The following is a 15752-nucleotide window of genomic DNA, read 5'->3' on the forward strand; positions in this document are numbered from 1 at the left end:
TGGTCGATAAATAAATTGTGTAGGGAGTTAAGGACTGGGCTAACGATGCAAGTTACAAAAATTCATGTCATTTATAATATACACTCATAAGAATACAGCTTAAAACTTGAGTCAGCACAGAAGAAATTTGAAAAAACAGTCTTCACTACCACTACCTATGTCTAGATCTAAACACGATACATGTATTCCTAGCATCTCAATTAGGATAACAGTCATCTTCGGAGTTTTGCTGCAAACATTCCTCTCACAAGGTTCGTGGTGAAACTTCACAATTATGGAGCAAGTTCTGCTGCAACCATTACTCTTCCAAGGCACATGGTGCAACATCATTATCATGGCCTGGAGAAATAGCAAAGTTGCCTGCGGATAGAAAAATCAGCATCAAAACTCAATAGCATCTAACTTAGCACAGCACAGTAATGTCATAATAAGAACATAAATCACTGTCTTTTCTTTCTCCTTCACTAAATTCCTTTAATTGTCCATCCTAGGACTTAACAACATTTTCCACATAAAAATCAATTAAACAATTTGCTGCTCCTGGACAGAGGTCAAGATGAGCAAGAATTAATTAACAAGAATCAACAGGAAACAGTGCTGCAACCTTTTTCATGCTTTTTCGACTAATATAATTACAGCAAAAAAAAATAAATAAAGTACAAAAAGTTTACTTGTATTTACCAAGAGGCTCAAATGTTTGAATCGTGAGGAGCAACAAGCAAAAGTAGACATAAGAAAACCAAAATCCCTCAATTCATCCCGCTACATTGAAAATTACAAGAGACAACACACATCCCAAATCATGAAAGGTTGCTATGACTAGTCCTGGTTCTTACCTGATTTCACAGACAACTTAATGAGGCAACTATTATTACAGCGTTAATAAATTAATTTGTAATACACCCTTGGCTCCCCACAAAAAAAAATTTACAATATCTAATTTCACTGAAAAATCTACACTCTAAATGGCTCAAGGCTTCTGATCTGATCAGATGATTGCATACAAATTAGACATCCTGCAGAGTTCTGAGTCGCTGACTAGTTATAAAAAAGATAATTTGGTGCCAAGAAAAAATCTAATCTGGTCAGATAGTCATTTAAGCATGATTGAGGTATCAGGCTTATGGGGGCTCAAGGGAAATGGAATTTCTCAGCAGCAATGCCTAATTTTAATTTGCAAATTATATGGTACAGTTTGTAATAGAGGAAAGCATGAGCAGACAGGGGATGGTCCGCCTTGATTAGAAGTGACATTCCACCACCATACAGAGCAAATCTTCCCATGTATACACATGGTTGCAGCAGCCAACAGGTCATACAAAGCAAGTCCAAGTAACTATACATGTAATTTCTTGTACACAAATTGATCTATAATTCCATACCATTAATATCAAGAAAAATTGAGCAATTAAATTAAAATCAATTCTAAAATCAAGTACCCCAAAAACTAGACAAGATTTTAAGTTAGTTTTACAGGAGTTTCACATTTAAATGATCAGGTGACAATAATATTAAAATTCAAACACAGAAATTACAGCAGTTCCCCATTTCCACTTCCCTGCCTCAATGGATAGGTACAAAAATCTCATAGATTGTACATTGTGATTGTGAATTGATCTTGTGACTTGCTTATACAACCCAGAGTTGAATAATATTTGAAGAATTTTGAGCAAATTCCAGAAAAAGGCACATTATATAGATACACTCTATCTTCTCCATACTTTTTTTCTTTCTTTCCAAGAAACTGGCCACAATCACTCAGCTGATTCTAATAGATAGTACTATCATAGCTCTACAAAACACATAATAAATTTATAAACTCTGCTCAATTAGACTAAATAAATCTTTAAAGACCAATTGGGTTTCCTATGTTCTCCCTAGATCTAAAAGTTAAAACTAAAAGGAGAATAACTATAATCCAGGATTAAATATATAATTTCCAATTTGCACTTTCATTTATATATAAACAAAATAGCAGACTAAACTAAGATGGGATTTTAAATTGTCTCCAGTCCTTGTTATAGTTGAATAGAAAACAGCTGTTGAGTATTCTTTGGAGACAGTATTCATTGCAATCACCATAATATGAATCAAAGCAAACATACTTGACAAATTCCAAGAGTTTTAAAATCAATGCAGATAAAAATCTCAGGAAAGGGGCAGGGGTTCTTGCAGCTAGTACAGCTGTCAATATAAGAGATGATGGTAATTCAAACTAACAAATCAAATCTGAACTAATTTATAAAATATACAACTGCCAAAAAAATAATCGCAAGCCGGTACAACATCCAACTAGGAGATGATAAGAATATCCCTCTTTCAAGACGAAGTGGCACTTATACATAGAATAAATACATAAAGCATAGTGTAATATACCTTCCAAAACATCTGCCTCAAATAATCTTATTTCGAATCTCTTCCAGTTTCTTTAAAATCTCTGCAGGAGTTCTGTCCAATTCATCTGCAATCTTCCTCTGCATATCCATAGGTAAAGTTGGAAACTGTTCGCACAGATCTCCATCAATCACATCCTACAAAATCAAGCAAAAATTTCAGCGATCATTGGAAAATAAAAATGCTTGAAGAGAGCCTGACACTGAGAAGGCCATGCAATCTTAGTATCTTACCCATCTATAAGCTAATTCAGCCAAGGCTCAAGCGGTTATATAAGGTCTGAAAATAAGTAAATGATAGATAAAGGGGAGGGATGTAGTGGTGAGGAAACTATTACAGTCAATTGGAGGCAGTCCATTATCCTGAAGCGGAAGTTAATTACTACAGACAGATAATCTACTAACTTGTATTCTTCCGCCCAATCGACCATATACTAATAACAACCATCCTTTTATTCAATTCAGAATTCAGATTGGCCGTTTATCCATTAACTTCATCACTCCAAGGCCACCCTAAGGCTCAATATTAAAATGAATTCAATTAAAAATATTCAAAGAGGGCAAACAAGAGGAATTTAGGAGACAACAAGCATACCTTAACAGGAAAATATGCAGATCTATATGCCATATGATCTCTGCCACACAGAGGTGGGTGCTCCTGCCTCAAATGCATTTCCAAGTGCGAAAAGAAGTCAACATCATCACGGGACGTGAAAGGAAGAAATGCTCCCAAGCTCCCCATTACAGTGCCATAAATAATGCATTCTCCACCGCCAGGTATGAGTGATGCCTTCTGCAGACTAGATACAACATCACCAACATGAAACTGAACTATCTCCTCCACCTTGTTAGGTGCTCCATTTAATCTACCCTGTTCCCATTTTATTTTCCCACCAGTAGGGTCCTCTTCAATTTCGTCAGAGACATCCTGAGGTAGCCGAACAAAATATACATTCCCAAATTTGTCTGCACCAGCCATTGTGTCAAAATCAACATGGTGTGACGCAGTGAGCCATCTAGGGTAAACATCATCAGCAAATATGTAGAGCTGGTTCTCATCCCGTCTATACTTGCAATAATGGAATGACTGCAAACAGCAAAAGATATTTTTTTTGTCAAAAGTCAACAGAAACAAACACACCAAACAACTAAAAAAACTGAGACGAAAAGGCTAAAAAAAACATAAAGAAACATTTCCAAACAAGATGAAATTGCACAATTACCAAAAAAAAAAAAAAAAAAAAATCCCAGGACTCACAATGCACAAGACACCAATGGGAGTGGACCAAAAGGAATCAAAAATATAATACAAAACTTTTAAAAAATTAAAAGTAGTCTTTATTATGTTCGATAGTGTCAGACTATGATATTTGGACTTAGAAATTCGAGGACACCCGCAGGACACAATAAAGAAACATCTAGATTTTGAAAATAGACTCGAGGGCATGGAACATAATAAAAGCATATTTTTATACTTCTGCCATTTTTTTTACAAGTGCAACAATTTGATGTTGACAAACATTTGTTATTTTAAGAAAGGCAATAGTTATGTTCTGCTAGTTATATTTGTTTTGAAATATAAACTTTATATAGTAGACAGTATTAAAGATACTAATGACCAAAGATTTGCATTGGCAATAATGAAAGTCTAAAATTTGCACTTACAAACTGAGGAATGGTTTTTGCAAGAAATTAAACTATTTAAAATACTTTTAATATAATTAGAAGTATATAGGTGATAAAATGGAAGTATATTTTTATTTATTTTCCAGCAGACCATTTATATACTACCCTGCCCAACCCCCGCGTTTAAAAAAAAAAGTCTCCTTAAGAAATGAGTTGTAGTAACTCTAGCAAGGTATTGTTAATTAAAATCTTAGGGTACTAATTCACCTGATATCAAAGTATGGCAGTATAGTAATGCTAACACACATCAATGAATAGACTAACCTGTCACACTAGTGTCAACACAACCCAACCCAACCCAACCCAACCCATCACAAAAAATGGGTATTGGAGTTGGTAGAGATCACAGATCAGTACCCCTACACTTACTAAAACAACTAAAACAAGAGGCAGGACATTGAAGCTTTTGAGCATGAAAGAATGATGTGTAGACCAGGTCCACAGGTATGAGTAGTCTTCTCTGGCGAAAAGGCTTGGCTTTCTTCAATATTTTCACAATTGCAATGATATTCCAGTACCCAATTTTCCCTTCTTTTTATTAATGTACGAATAAGGGGTAGCCGAATAGGTGTTGGAAAGTGAAACCCACCAGACAGCCACTAAACATTCCTTTCTCCCTTTTAGTTTTTATAACCTTAGAACTCCAAAAATAAGGGTTTTACATTTCAGCCATCATTAGTTACGTGTACAATGTAGTATAAAACAGGATATGGTGGGTCAGAGGTATGAATACTAGAAATCTGGACCAGCCTTGCCAAAATAATTGAAAGTGTTCATCTTTGGGCAGGTGTTGTTCACCTTATCTACTAATTTCAAGAAAAATTAAGTTATAGAATCAAATAAGTATTAATAAGTCCGGATAAAATTAGTTTAGGGGGGATAAATAAAAGTTCAAACATGGGCTAATAAGTGCTACACAGGTTTAACTTATAACAAAAGCAAGTTCATAACTTCATATAAGGTCAAATAAGTTCGAGTAAGTTAAAATATGTTTATATAAGGTGAAAAGAATGTACCCTTATTCCCTTAGTCTACGGAGAGGATTATATGCATAAATTAATTCTATTAATTGATGTGCTCCTAAGCCTAGTTATGTTTCAAGTTCATTTAAAATGTGTCATCAAGTCCTTCATTTTTTATGTCTAATATTCGTATCCAAAACCATGTCTGAAAATCCAAAGCACAAATTGTTGATCACTACATTGATTCACTCTTCTCATAAAAGATTGGATTCACAATGTCACAAAAACCTGTGTTGTGATGGCCCTACATATGTTCAAACAAAATCAATTGAAGCAGAAGTTGACTAACAATAGAAATGTCAATGAAATAAAGAACTTGACCCCAACCAAAGATTGAATAGGTATATGCTAGACTTAGTATGATATAGCATGAATAGATTTTTGTTTGAGACATTACAACCAAGAACCAAACCCATGATCAAAGCACATTTGGGGCACAGCCCACCTTTTCCCATGCTTTTTCCATATTCGAGCCAATCCAAAACAACAATACACGGTCCACTATCAATTTTTATACTGGATCATGCATGGCTTGATGCCATGACTTCCATTTTTGCACCAACCCTTCCATTCCTTCATATAAAAAGAAGTTGCATACCCAAAAAAAAAAAAAATTAAAATGGCTAACAAATTATTCCCCTTACTAAAGCAATTAACTAGTTTCTTAAGGATTGTGGTAATTTAAAATCATGTTAGCTATCTAAATAAGAGGAATCTAGCCCCTCTTTGTTACGTATGCCAATCAATCTAAATCATAACTATGTCCACAGTAGGACTGTCAATCTCGATGCCTACACTAAAGGTACAAGAATGAATATGTTGGGAATATAAATATATATACTTCCTTCGTTTTTTATAGTGCATCATTTTCCTTTATGGGAGGTTGCATATTAATTGCATCAATTCCTTTTATGGTATACTTTCATAAACCTTGAGCATGTGTTCACACACCAAAAATCCATTATACCTTAGTAGACATTTGATAATAATCCATATAAACCCCACCTTATCCCTCTGCTTTGTACTCACATGGGCGTTCTCAAACCCCCCCCCCCCCCTTTTACTCCCTTTGTTAAATCTTGTGCCCAAAGCAAATGGTGAAATTAAAACGGAGGAAGTATTTGACAAGGTCTCAATTATCCAAAAAACATGTCATGTGACTGGTAGTAGTGTCCTTTTCAAATGGAGCCAAATAATCAACAATTCTAAATTGACTTATATTTGAGCAAATAAGCAAAAAGAGAAAGACATAAACATTAATTGATAATGCTAAGCCATTCTTTCGAACTTATAAGCTTGAAGCTACAAATCTCGAAGTTAGTGACTAGCTTTTGTCTCACAGTCTTCATGCCTCCTCCTTCCTCATCTCTCTCTATTTATATTCACAGTTTCAATCCCTATGATGATTCTAGACTAGCTTTTATCTCACGTGCACAGGTTGCCGCTCTCTCTATTTATAATAAATATAAAGACTACTAACGTAATAATACTAGACTACCCACAATGCCCCTCCTTAGGTCAGTTTACTACAGATTCCCTAGTCTTAAAATTAATGATGTAAAACAAAAGAGAGCAAATTAATGTCACTGACTCACCACTAACTGCCAACTGGAAATAGAAAAATCCCTATGCCAGACACTCATCAAGCCACTAGCAATGGCCTTATTAAAGCCGTTGGCTTGATGTTGATGATGTTGTTGTGTTATAGATAGGATGTAACAATTCTTGACAAGGATCTTAGGGTAGTTTAGTAATAAGACAAAATGACATATTTTTGCTAAACATGTAGAAGTGACTTTACTTGTAAGTTATTCAAACAATCACAATAAAATAGAGGGAGTGCCTAAGTCGTGACTCATGAAGAGGATGTGAGTAAAGGGCAGCAAAGAGTCCAACTTTTCATACTAGAATTTTTTTTCATATAAACATCAAACAAGAAAAATAACAATCATCAAGATTTTTGAACACTGATAGATGATTATTTGAAGTAAAAACAAATGAAAACCCAGAAAATGACATGATAAGAAATCAGAAGTGCATACCTCTTGGATATCACCCACATAAATACGATCACGGTAAGTGTGTATAGTAATAATTGTGTTGGGAAACAGCTTATTCTCACATTTTCTTAGTAGTTTCTTCTTGCCCAAGTCATACAGCCTGAGCACAGGTCCTATTCCTGCAAGTAATCTTCCCTGAAATTGGGATAAAGCCAATGGAACACCTTCTACTTGGGTTTTGTGCAAAAGTTCAAGCTTTCCACCATCAACAAATCGATAAATATGAATATATGCAGCCTCAAACGATCTTTTAGGGAAAAACTGTAATGACTTTGCAGTACCAACAGCTAATAAGGTACCATACTCCTTGTCATGGAAATTTACCGTGCATATACTAAATGCAGCCTCATTATCCTGAAGCTCTAGGCAGCAAGTAGTTTCCTCTGTTCTCGGATCAAGAACCCTGATGCAAGAAACCCATTTCTCTTTCTCTGCTTTTGGATAACCATACTGCTCATCAGAGAGCTGATTATCTTCATCTTCATCACCATTTTCCATTTCAATGTTACCATTCTCATCCAACCCAGCACCAAAGCATTCTTTCTGTGCAGCCTCACGTTCTTCAGCAGTTAATGCTCGCTGATCGCTCTCAATCGTGACCAGCAACTTACGCTTAGGCTGAAGCACAAACTTTCGTGGAGTGTACCTTAAAGGGATTGCAGTTTCATTAAATGTCTCACCAAGCCTCTCAATAGTAAACACCTTTAAAGCCTCAGCAGCAACGGCAACTACACCTTCTGCACACTGATCAGATGAAAATGAGGCCGCAAATTCAAGTGTGCCACATGTCAGGGGTGTCAAAAGGAAGTGTCCCTGATATATGTACCCAAGCCAAGGACGGCTTGACAAGCAAAGCATAGCACGCCGACCTCGCACTATGATTGAAAAAAGTTTTGGGGCTCTGAGCCCCAAAAACCGAGAACGAGAATCAGAGAGTTGACCTGTGACCATGTCTACAACTGTCCTAAACAATACACCATTCTGCAAACCAGCATTGAGGAAAAGACTGGCAGGATGATCAGCACCGTCCTCACCTCCAGTTGATGCCTGAATCTCGAGAAACAGTAAGGATTCAGGGGGCGAAAAAACACTCTGCAAACTCAACACTTGCATACAATCATCTGGATCCAGAGACAAGATACGAATAGTATTATCATAGGAACCAACTGCAAGAAACCGAGATCTCTGTCTCCCTTCCGGGACTGGAGCAATGTCCAAACAAGCCACATCTCCAGGCATTTCATGTTTCTCCACTTCCATCAACTGACCAGTCATATCCACCTCAAAGTAGATAAGCTCTCCTCCGCTGAGAGCAATAACAACTTGAAGCCTGTTGTACCCAACCTTAACTATGGTCCTCTTTCCAGGGGTTCTCCACTCATTGATACGACCATCTTCCCTAATGTGCCTAATACCACTAGGGTGGACTTGCATGAGAGAATCATCACCAATCAAAGATACAGCAAGAGAAGGGGTTGTATCCAGAAATCCACTGTCACTAACTTCTTCAACTGTCTCACCAATTGAGAGTACAAGAGTAACACTAGCAAATGAAACCACAATATAAGCATCAAATTCATCATTAACATTCTTTTTCACTGTCCATACCGCATTTGGGACACCAGGAAGTGGAGAGGTAGCCATCTCAGTAATTCCCAAACCAGGCCTTAAGACCCTTAAAGAGGAACGCGAACCTTGTCCACAGAGAGTAAAAATTTGGGGAGTCTCTTCCTCAAAAAGATTAAACACTTTCATGTCCATTACCGGCATCAAACTCTGAACCTGGTCGACCCTAAGAAGGTTCTTAAGCCTCCTAGGTTGGAAGAACACTGGCTGGAAACCTTCATCGGTTTCCAATTCCATCATCCTAGCAGAAGAAGACTCTACATCCGGTTCATCTCCAATAGCTTGAAACTGATAAAGAGCATGATTACCAAATTCGGATGCAGCAAATAAGAAACCAGACTTTAACACGCACAATGAAGATGTTACAGGGATTGTATCAAAATACTTTATCTTCAATTCGGATACACCCTCATTGCCATACTCCAAAGTGACCTTAAAAATATCACCATACTCCGTCTGTAGCAAAAAGAAGAACATTGATTTCTGCTTGTGAGTTGCAGCAGACACAATCAACACGCCACGTTCAGCAGGCAAATCCAATCTCCTAGGAATCAAAGCCCGAACATCCGGATGCCCTTGATTTTTATAAATCACAAAATTCTCAGCACAAACTAGAACACCACTAGGCCCATCCCCACCACCAGGCACTGTAACAAGCATGTTAGCACCATTATCAACAGGTTCTGACCACTTCCTAGAAACATGGTTAAGACCCAAATCAAGCTCATAAAAAGTAAGATGTTTTTGAGCCTCGGCCGCAGCTTGGCCGGTAGAATCCTGATCAGCCTCCGAATAATCCATCTCAACAGCCGCGAATATAGGGTTATCAAACCCACAATCAACCCCACAAATCGAATACGTTATCGTATGCGACTTATGAGCCTCTAAAGGAGACGAAATCGTCAACCTAGCAGCAGTATCCCTATTCAAAACATAAACAAGCTTCTGCTTTTCACAAGCCCCAATCATAACAGCCCTCCCTTTCGGGTCAATCGCCAAGTACTGACCCGGAACAATCCGACGACAACCCGATTTCCCAAACGTCTCCTGGTGAACCTTATCAAACACATTCTTCTCTTTATTATATTCTAATATCACAATTCGACCCGAATCGGACCCGACAACAATATAATCTTTGTGCGAACCAGTAAGCCTAAATTGAGCTAAAGAACGAATAGCACCAAAAATATCAACAGAAAGTAGGGTTTGAATCTTACCACTGTCATCAGGACGAAGAAGATCAAGAACTTTGCCTCTTGCTACAACAATTTCTTGAACCTTACCACCGGAGAAGTTCCCATTAATGGCGCAAACAATGCCAGTGGGTTTTTGAAGGGTTAAACTGTAGAGATACATGGTGTCGGAAACCCTAATCCTAGGGTTTTAGAGAAAATGAGAGAGAAAGAGAAAGAGGAAATGGAGGTGAGGAAGAAGAAGATGAATTGATAAACCCTAATTCATCTGAGATTGGGGAAAAATGAGGAGAGAGAAAGTAGGGTTTTAGAGTTTAGAGAAGTAGCAGAGTGTACTGAGAAGAAGAGGGAAGAAGGCGGTGTGAATTCTGAAATTTTTGGATCGAAAAAATGAGATTCGACACCTCGACATTTTAATTTTTTTTTTTTCCGAATTGGAATATTTTTATAAGGAATTTTTGAGTTTTTATTGGAAATTTTTAATTTTTACAAAAAAAAATAAAAAAAAAAACCCACGAAATAAATTTTTATCACCAAAATTTCAAAATTTATATTTTACTACAAAAAATTTCTAAAAATTGTTTTTCATCACCTGGCATCACGAAAACCGTTAAATCTAACAGTTTGAAAAAAAAAAAATCTTTGATTTTTGTGCCGAAAACATTTCTTTAGAGGTTTGGTGGGTCATTTTGCCCTTTTACATCCGATTTAAGGTCATAATTAAGACCATCTCCAATGGTGAGACTCAAATTTGAGTATTGAAATACAAAATGAGTTGTTTATTACCTCCAATGGTGATACCATATTCACTTCTCAATTTAGCAACTCATGTGAAGACTAATTTTCCAATAGTGAGATTATCTAAAATATACAAATGTCACTTTTAATTTATGGCTCACCAAATCCATTTCTTTTTAATATCAAATATTGCAAGATTTTTTTGACGGGAAATATTGCAAGATTAAAAAAAGGTAAAACTTATATAAATTACAAAATATATTAGAAAATTGACAAGGGGTCCACATTTTTTGTCAAATGAGACTCAAAGAGAGTTGCTAAATGCCTAAATTTAGGTACCAACTTATTGGTATACATTGCAAAAAATAATCTCTCTCTCTTAAAAATACTCACTTGAGTCTCACCATTGGAGAGGGTCTAACAAAAAATTAGCATAAATGCTTTGTTTTGTATGTTTAACGCAAAACAAGGTATTTATAAGCGCAGCATTCATAATGAGTCGTTTATGATATTTTTTACTCCCTCCGTCCCCAAAACATAGACCCTTTTGGGTTAATTTCGCGTTATTAAGAAACTTAAATAAAAAAAATAAAAACATATTGGAAATAGAAATTTACATGGGGTTAGTAAAAAAACAAAGAAGGGTTTTTCTACATAGTAACCCAGTTTTTTTTTCACTTTTCTACGTTGTGCCCCAACATATATGACTTTCTACATGGTAACCCCAATGTACCTTTTGTTTCCATACCGTAACCTTGCCGTTAAAAAATTCCGTTAGTGGGGCCCACTCTCCATTTATTAATATTATTTTTTATCGAATTGGTATTCCGTCAAAGGTTTCGGGGGCTATTTTGGCCCTTGAGCTCAGATTTGACAAAAAAAAAATAACGTAAATGTCTCGTTTTGTGTGTTACAATGTCAACACGTAAATCGAGACATTTCTTAATAAGCAAAACGAGGCATCTACGTTATTTTTTTACCAAATCTGAGCTCAATTTGGATCCCTAAGGACCAAAATAGACCCCGAAACCTTTGACGGAATACCAATTCGATAAAAAATAATATTAATAAATGAAGAGTGGGCCCCACTAACGGAATTTTAACGGCAGGATAACGGCAAGGTTAGCGTATGGAAACAAAAAGTATATTGGGGTTACCGTGTAGAAAGTCATATATGTTGGGGCACAACGTAGAAAAGTGAAAAAAAACAGGGTTACTGTGTAGAAAAACCCAAAAAAAAAAAGTATAGAGATAAAGTATTAAAGAAACATGAAAAAACAAAATTTTACACATGGAAGCTAATTTTGCCCAAATATTGTTGTAAATTGGTGGGTATTTTAATGCAAATGAGTCGATCATTTTGGGACTAAAATTAGGCCAAAATGGTCGAATTTTTGGGGACGGAGGGATTGTCAATTTTGACTTTAAATCGGACTCAAAGGACCAAATAACCCCCAAAACCATGAAAGAACATGTCTTTAGCACAAAAAAGAATGATTTTTTAAATTTCGTTAGATTTAATGGTTTCTTGCCGACAACCGATAGGTGGTGAAAAACAAAATTTCGTAATTTTGGTTTGTGGTAAAAGTCAAAATTTCCGTTTTATTGATTAACCACTATTAAGTATCACCACCAAAAACAAATTAAAAAAAAAAAAAAAAAAAGAAGATTTTGCTACTACTATAATTGTAAACATTAACATTTCTTTAGTGATCATTCATTAAGTTTTTGTTCTTGATTTGCGAGTCGAAAAATGTTCCGTTAACATTTTAGTGGTAAATTCAATTTAAAAGGCTTCAATTGAGCTCAAAATTGGCAAAAAAATAAGTGTCTCGTTTTACTTTAATTTACGTGTTACACTATGAATAGTAGCACATAAATCGATATATTTGTTTTTTGACGATCAAAACAAGACACTTACGGTTTTTTCCCTATGTATTCGCTGCCTATTTTTCCTAATTGTCAAGAGTAGCACGCACTTGAATACTACTTTTGTAGATATTCGTATGAACTAATGATTAATGAAACATTTTTTTTTTGGTAAATGATTAATGAAACTTTCTTTAAAGGTTATGCTAAACTTATTATTATAGCATAGTGACCATCTTCATTAGTTGTAGACTTGTAGTTAGGGACTTGCTTGCAATTTAGAAAATTGTATAACTACTAAGAGCAACTCCAATGGTTATAGCTATGGACTTGCTTGCAATGTTAAATAATTCCTAGCCATTAGTTTGACTATTGGACTAGAAAATGCAATTAGCTTGGCTAAGCAAATTAGCTTTGTCAAACTAATATTTGCTTGGAAAATAACTAGCCATTGAACTTCGAAGTAGCTACAATTAAAAAAAAAAAAAAAAAGAAAGAAAAAAAAGGGAAATTAATAAAATGAAATATAAAAAGTTACTTAAGGGGGTGAAATTCATTTAAATTTTAAGCTAATAGCTAGCCATTGATTGTTAAATTAGATTGCCGTGGGAGTTGCTCTAATTAACTTGCTTGAGTATTGGAGCTAAAAATGGCCAAGCTAATTTGCTTGAGAAAACACTCGCTAAAAAGAGGGTTGATATTTTAATAAAAAAAATATAAAAAATCTATAAAGCTAATTTAGAAATTAAGACTCAATTAAATCACAAGTTAGTAACTAACCATTGGGATACAAACTAGTACAAAAGAGATTAACTTTTAATCTTATGTGGCGTAATAAGCTGACATTGTAACATATATTAATTAATTAGCTTAGTGTATCACAACTCCAATGGTTGTAGCTAGCTTGGGACTTGCTTGCAATTTTTAAATAATCTCTGTAACTGTTAGCTTGACCAAGCAAAGCTTTATAAAAAAACTTGCCAAAAAGAAAATGCTAAAAGTAAATTTGTAATTAAGATGAAAACAAATAACTTAAATATTAAGCTGATAGCTAACCATTATATTGGGGCTCAAACTAGCTAGAAAGATAATTAGCTTATTTAGCATGACAAGCGAATTTTACAATTAGCTTGCCATTGGAGTTGTTCTATATGTTTGTTACTTTTATTTTTCTGGCCATAAACAATATAAGTTTGCTATAAGTTTTTGTTAGTATTTTGTATAAAGTCATCTAGATAATTTTTTTGGATTTTTAATTTAAAAAATTTACAATATAAAATAATACTAGGCTGTATAAGTATTTTTAGATCACTTGATTGTAAGATAAAATAGTTGGTCACCTATTACTTATTTAGTTATTTGGCAATAATATGAAATGTCACGATAACTAAAAGTTTTTTTTAATGGACTAAGGCCCTGTTTGATTCGCCTTAATTTTGCTGAACTGAAATTATTTTTACTAAACTGAACTTATTTTTACTGAACTGAACTTAATTTTACTGAACTGAAATTATTTTTACTGAAATTAAATTATTTTTACTGAACTGAAATTATTTTTACTGATTTTCTATTATAATTCTTCTTTAAGAAAACTAAATTTTACTGAACTGAACTTATTTATACTGAACTGAAATTATTTTTACTGAACTGAAATTAATTTTGCTGAACTGAACTTATTTTTACTGAACTAAAATTATTTAACTTAATATTTTTTTTTTAAGTTGAAAAGAACAGGGTCTAATACTAGACCATACCATTTTCCATAAATAACTTTTGTCATCTAGCATAAGATTGGTTGGCAAAAATTAAGCTACTTTAGCTATCTAGTTTTGTTATAAGAGAAGCACTTGAATACCATATGCATATATACATTGCCGTTAAGATTACATGGATGAGTTAATTCTAGTTAATTAGTTAGTTTTTTTTTTTTTTTTTTTTTTTTTTTTTTGTTAATAGTTTAGTTAGTTAGTAGCTAGTTACGAAACCAAAACTACTCCAACAAATATTATAGCAAATTATAGATACATGGATTAGTTGTAGTTATGAAACTATAACAACTCCATCATTCTTGTATATACTTAATAAATAACAAAATTTCCTAAATGCAAAACTAAAATAACATGATGTGAGCCATCTTCCAATACCTTCACATAACAAGCTTTCCTATTAAATCATGTCTTTCTCATGTACATTCTTTCTCCTCTTCCTCTACACAATCCTAACTCCCTCTTACTCAGCTAGAATCCTCCTCGACGTCGCCGACCCACCTCAAGCATTCCAACATCCAACTCAACCTTCAATTACATTCATAATGCAAGACATACAACCTTCAACAAAAAACACAATAACCCCTCAACAACAACAACCACCACTTCCTTTCTCGAAGCCCTTAGGAACTTTTCCTCTTACATATGGGGGAAATCCCTTACCCTACCAAACTAACCCTAATAATGATCGAAACACTTTTACACAAACAGCTACAGATATGCCTAGATTCGGGATCGTGTTCCCGGCAGCTAGCACTATCCAAGAGGAGTTGGAATTCGGGTCAGTGACTAACATTGAAGAGAATATATACGTCGAAAACACGGTGTTTGGACCGACGGTGGTGGGGAAGGCTAAGGGGGTGTATGTGTCCATGAGCTCATCATCAGATAATCACATGATGGCTATGACAGTGAGTTTTTTAGTTGAAAATGGAGATGATGATGATAAGAGTAGTGAGATAGATAGTTTGAAGTTTTTTGGGGTGCATTTGAGAGATGTTTTAGAGTGTCATGTTGCTGTGATTGGTGGTACTGGTAAGTTTAAAGATGCTAATGGATATGCTGTTATTAAAGTGGTCAATAATAGAGATGTAGGGTTTACTGATATTATTCAAGGGTCAAGTGATGATGTAAAAATAATGCTTATGTACAATGTTTTTCTCAGCTAACTATATACTTGTATTACATACGTATAAATTAATTATTGTCATTTACTACCTCCGTTCTTTTTTAGCTGACACGTTTTGACTTTACCACTATTCACACACCTTCCTTTGACTGTATTTTGTGATTTATTAGTAATGAAAAATATAGTCATGTGAGGTCTTGTTAGATTCGTCACGATGTATATTTTCATAATATCAACTTTTTAATTTTTGGAAATCGGTAATTAAAGTTA

At 34.9% G+C, this 15752-nt stretch overlaps 2 protein-coding genes across 2 annotated transcripts; one reads left to right on the plus strand and one right to left on the minus strand.

Moving 5' to 3' along the window:
- Positions 1 to 52: 52 nt before the first annotated feature.
- LOC145596188 (spliceosome-associated protein 130 A-like) lies at positions 53 to 10352 on the minus strand. The gene is made up of 4 exons (XM_081652615.1): positions 7144 to 10352; positions 2989 to 3480; positions 2377 to 2531; positions 53 to 360 (listed from the first exon to the last, which is right to left on the minus strand). Exons 1-3 carry the CDS (start codon positions 10141 to 10143, stop codon positions 2394 to 2396), a joined length of 3630 nt encoding a protein of 1209 aa, XP_081508741.1. The 5' UTR covers positions 10144 to 10352; the 3' UTR covers positions 53 to 360; positions 2377 to 2393.
- Positions 10353 to 15072: 4720 nt separating this feature from the next.
- On the plus strand, positions 15073 to 15522 carry LOC145594088 (dirigent protein 9-like). The gene has a single exon (XM_081650426.1). It carries the CDS (start codon positions 15073 to 15075, stop codon positions 15520 to 15522), a length of 450 nt encoding a protein of 149 aa, XP_081506552.1.
- Positions 15523 to 15752: the final 230 nt, after the last annotated feature.

The sequence above is a fragment of the Chenopodium album genome, chromosome 19 (assembly GCF_948465745.1).
Source record: "Chenopodium album chromosome 19, dcCheAlbu1.1, whole genome shotgun sequence".
Taxonomy (NCBI): Eukaryota; Viridiplantae; Streptophyta; class Magnoliopsida; order Caryophyllales; family Amaranthaceae; genus Chenopodium; species Chenopodium album.

What these genes read in the sequence shown, in the direction of transcription:
- LOC145596188 (XM_081652615.1), bottom strand. Translation starts at nt 10,143, where the DNA reads ATGTATCTCTACAGTTTAACCCTTCAAAAACCCACTGGCATTGTTTGC. An exon ending in ATGTGGGTGATATCCAAGAG is followed by an intron (nt 3,481 to 7,143) that starts GTATGCACTTCT and finishes TGCTGTTTGCAG; the next exon opens with TCATTCCATTATTGCAAGTA. An exon ending in CTGCATATTTTCCTGTTAAG is followed by an intron (nt 2,532 to 2,988) that starts GTATGCTTGTTG and finishes TTGATTTTGTAG; the next exon opens with GATGTGATTGATGGAGATCT.
- LOC145594088 (XM_081650426.1), top strand. Translation starts at nt 15,073, where the DNA reads ATGCCTAGATTCGGGATCGTGTTCCCGGCAGCTAGCACTATCCAAGAG.